At 54.5% G+C, this 2750-nt stretch overlaps 1 protein-coding gene across 1 annotated transcript in view; it reads right to left on the bottom strand.

The window, feature by feature from the left end:
- LOC106815772 overlaps nucleotides 1-648 on the bottom strand; it is a 30044-nt gene extending 29396 nt beyond the window's left edge. The window contains exon 1 of the mRNA XM_014820279.1: nucleotides 602-648. Within this exon, the coding sequence (XP_014675765.1) occupies nucleotides 602-647 (46 nt within the window). The 5' untranslated portion in view covers nucleotide 648. The remainder of the gene's footprint in view (nucleotides 1-601) is intronic.
- Between the last annotated feature and the right edge of the window lie 2102 nt (nucleotides 649-2750).

The following is a 2750-nucleotide window of genomic DNA, read 5'->3' on the forward strand; positions in this document are numbered from 1 at the left end:
AACGTACGTACGACGACACACACACACACACACACACACACACACACACACACACACACACACACACACACACACACACACACACACACACACACACACACACGCACACACACGATGACATGTACACGGTGAGTACAACAGCTGGTGCGTTGCGGTACCTTTCTGCCGCAGCTCCCGGTTGATGCCACGGATGGCAGACGCGACGCCACACGCCGGCTGACGGTGTGAAGCCGCCCTGTGCGTCATGTTTGCGGCACAGTTTGTTGTTTGTTGTCTCCGACTGCTGGCGTAGTAAACAAACACCAAAAACCGTCGCCACGTATAAACAGCTATGCCAAAACAGGCGGTGGGTGGGTGGTTGAGTGCGGGGGTGTCCGGACGCCGGGTTCAGCACCCCTCGCTCGTGCGCGCCCGGCATCCGGCGTCGCACTACATACTACGGCGTGCCTCCCCCCCCCCCAACACGCTCACCCTACAGCATACCACCACACGGGAAGCCGTTGAGCTTTATCGCGCCGCAGCAGCCTTGTCACGTTCGCGCGCACACACACACTCGGCTCCGTGCTTCAGCGGCTTTCTCCTCTTCTCGCGCATATCTTACCTTCGTCCTGTTCGGTCGAGCTCGCGCGCACAACACGGTGGTTCATTCGTCGACGACTATTATATCCGCCAATACACTTGACGATGTCGAGCGCTGACGTACTGGCGGCGGCGGCAGCGGCAGCGGCAGCGGCAGCGGCAGCAGTGTGCTCGCACAAATCACTCAAATGCTCGTCGGTGACGGATCATCGCTTACACGCGCGCGCGAAGCCACCAGCACGGCTTCTCTACCGCTCGTAGCGCCATCTCGAGGTACGCGGGCGAGTTAAACCGAGGCCGCCTGCGATTTTCACTCCGCGGTCTCTCTTACATGCCAATAAGGCGTGTGTTCACTAACATCGTAAAATTGTTGTCAATCGTTTGGCAAACATCGTCGACCACAGAGCTCGGCAACAGCGCGCCGGCAAACGCAGACTTCCGACGCCGCCGCGCGTCCGCACGACAGCTATAAGATCGATACGGCGCCGGGTGCAGTCTAGCGCGCCGATGATCTGAATGCCTTCACGCAGGCCCGAGATTCAATCTCCAGTAACAAGCCGACGTCAGACTAAAAAGGCGCGTGTGTGCGTGTTTATCCCTGTGCGCGCGTGTGCGTGCGTTCGCGTGCGCGCGTGTGTGCGTGTGAATCCCTGTGCGCGCGTAGTTCCGCGTGTGCGGGTGTACTTGCTCGCGCGCGTGCGTGTGTATGCAGACCCCTTTATGTAACAATTGATTTACATACAGCAGGTGCTGCCAACGACGCCGACAGAAACCGCCGCGGCCTGTGTTCTGTCCGACGCAGCCTCGCCGTAATTAAATGCCAGTCACGTGCCAGTCACTTCTGAGAGATGGATACTGGGTGACCCCTCCAAGTTTATTAACAATAAGCCCCGTGACTCAGCTACTAACTACCTATTGACACACACGCACGCACACGCACACGCACACGCACGCACACGCACACGCACACGCACACACACGCACACTCACACTCACACACACGCACACACGCACACGCACACGAACGCGCACACGCACGCGCATACGGACGTACACATGCACGCATACGTACAGGCACGCACATACACGTGACGCACGCACATACACGCACGCACATACACGCACACGCACACACGTACACGCGCGCACACACACACGCACACGCACACACGTACGTGCACACGCACACACACGCGCACGCACACGCGCACACGCACACACACACGCACACGCACACGCACACGCACACGCACACGGGCGCGCACACACACACACGCAAACACACACACGCACACAAGCGCGTTCGCGCTCGCACACGCAATTATGTGCACGTTATGCAGGCTATAACCGTGTCGTTTCAGTCCACTCACTCAGACTAACTATGATCTGGTCATCACGAGTTGAGTGAATCTGGCCATAGACACGGCAACATACATACGAACACGGAACGAATTTCCTCTGCACTATATACTTATTCCTTCTTTTTACGCTCTTGACTATATATATCAGGAGTAGATACTAGGGAATCCCCCTGATATATATATAACAGTTTGTACATTTTTTTACATATCATATACTAACATATGTACAGTTTTAATTTTTGACGCTACGCAGAACGGCAGACGATTTTGTTATTCATTCAATTCGGCTGACGACTCCACTCCACCGCCTTCCTACACACCGCGGCTGCACGTACGCGTGCGCTCGCTCTGTCAGCAGCATCTGTCGCTGTCGCTCCCGGCGACGGCGCATCATCGTAGCAACACGCTCAGCGGTTGCATGTTTAGCTGCTGCTGCTGCTGCTGCTGCTTCTTCTTCTTCTTCTTCTTCTTCTTCTTCTTCTTCTTCTTCTTCTTCTTCTCTCTATATATATCTATATCTCTATCTCTCTCTCTCTCTCTCTCTCTCTCTCTCTCTCTCTCTCTCTNAAAAAGAAACACCCCTTCTAGAGAATGTAGACAGTGGTCAAGATGACCACTGGTCTAGACATCATTAACCTACACTAAAAACTCGTAGCACTACTAAAAACCACGTGACACAGCCAGAATTGTATAAGTACCGCGGGTTTTGGATAGAAAGAGCTGAATCGTCCAGGGTACAGATCCGTGGGTATGTAGTATTAAAGCGCTTGGTCAGCGCTTTGACAGTTCTCGTATATGTGTTATAGTTTA

Source organism: Priapulus caudatus, unplaced genomic scaffold (assembly GCF_000485595.1).
Source record: "Priapulus caudatus unplaced genomic scaffold, Priapulus_caudatus-5.0.1 Scaffold1197, whole genome shotgun sequence".
Classification (NCBI taxonomy): domain Eukaryota; kingdom Metazoa; phylum Priapulida; class Priapulimorpha; order Priapulimorphida; family Priapulidae; genus Priapulus; species Priapulus caudatus.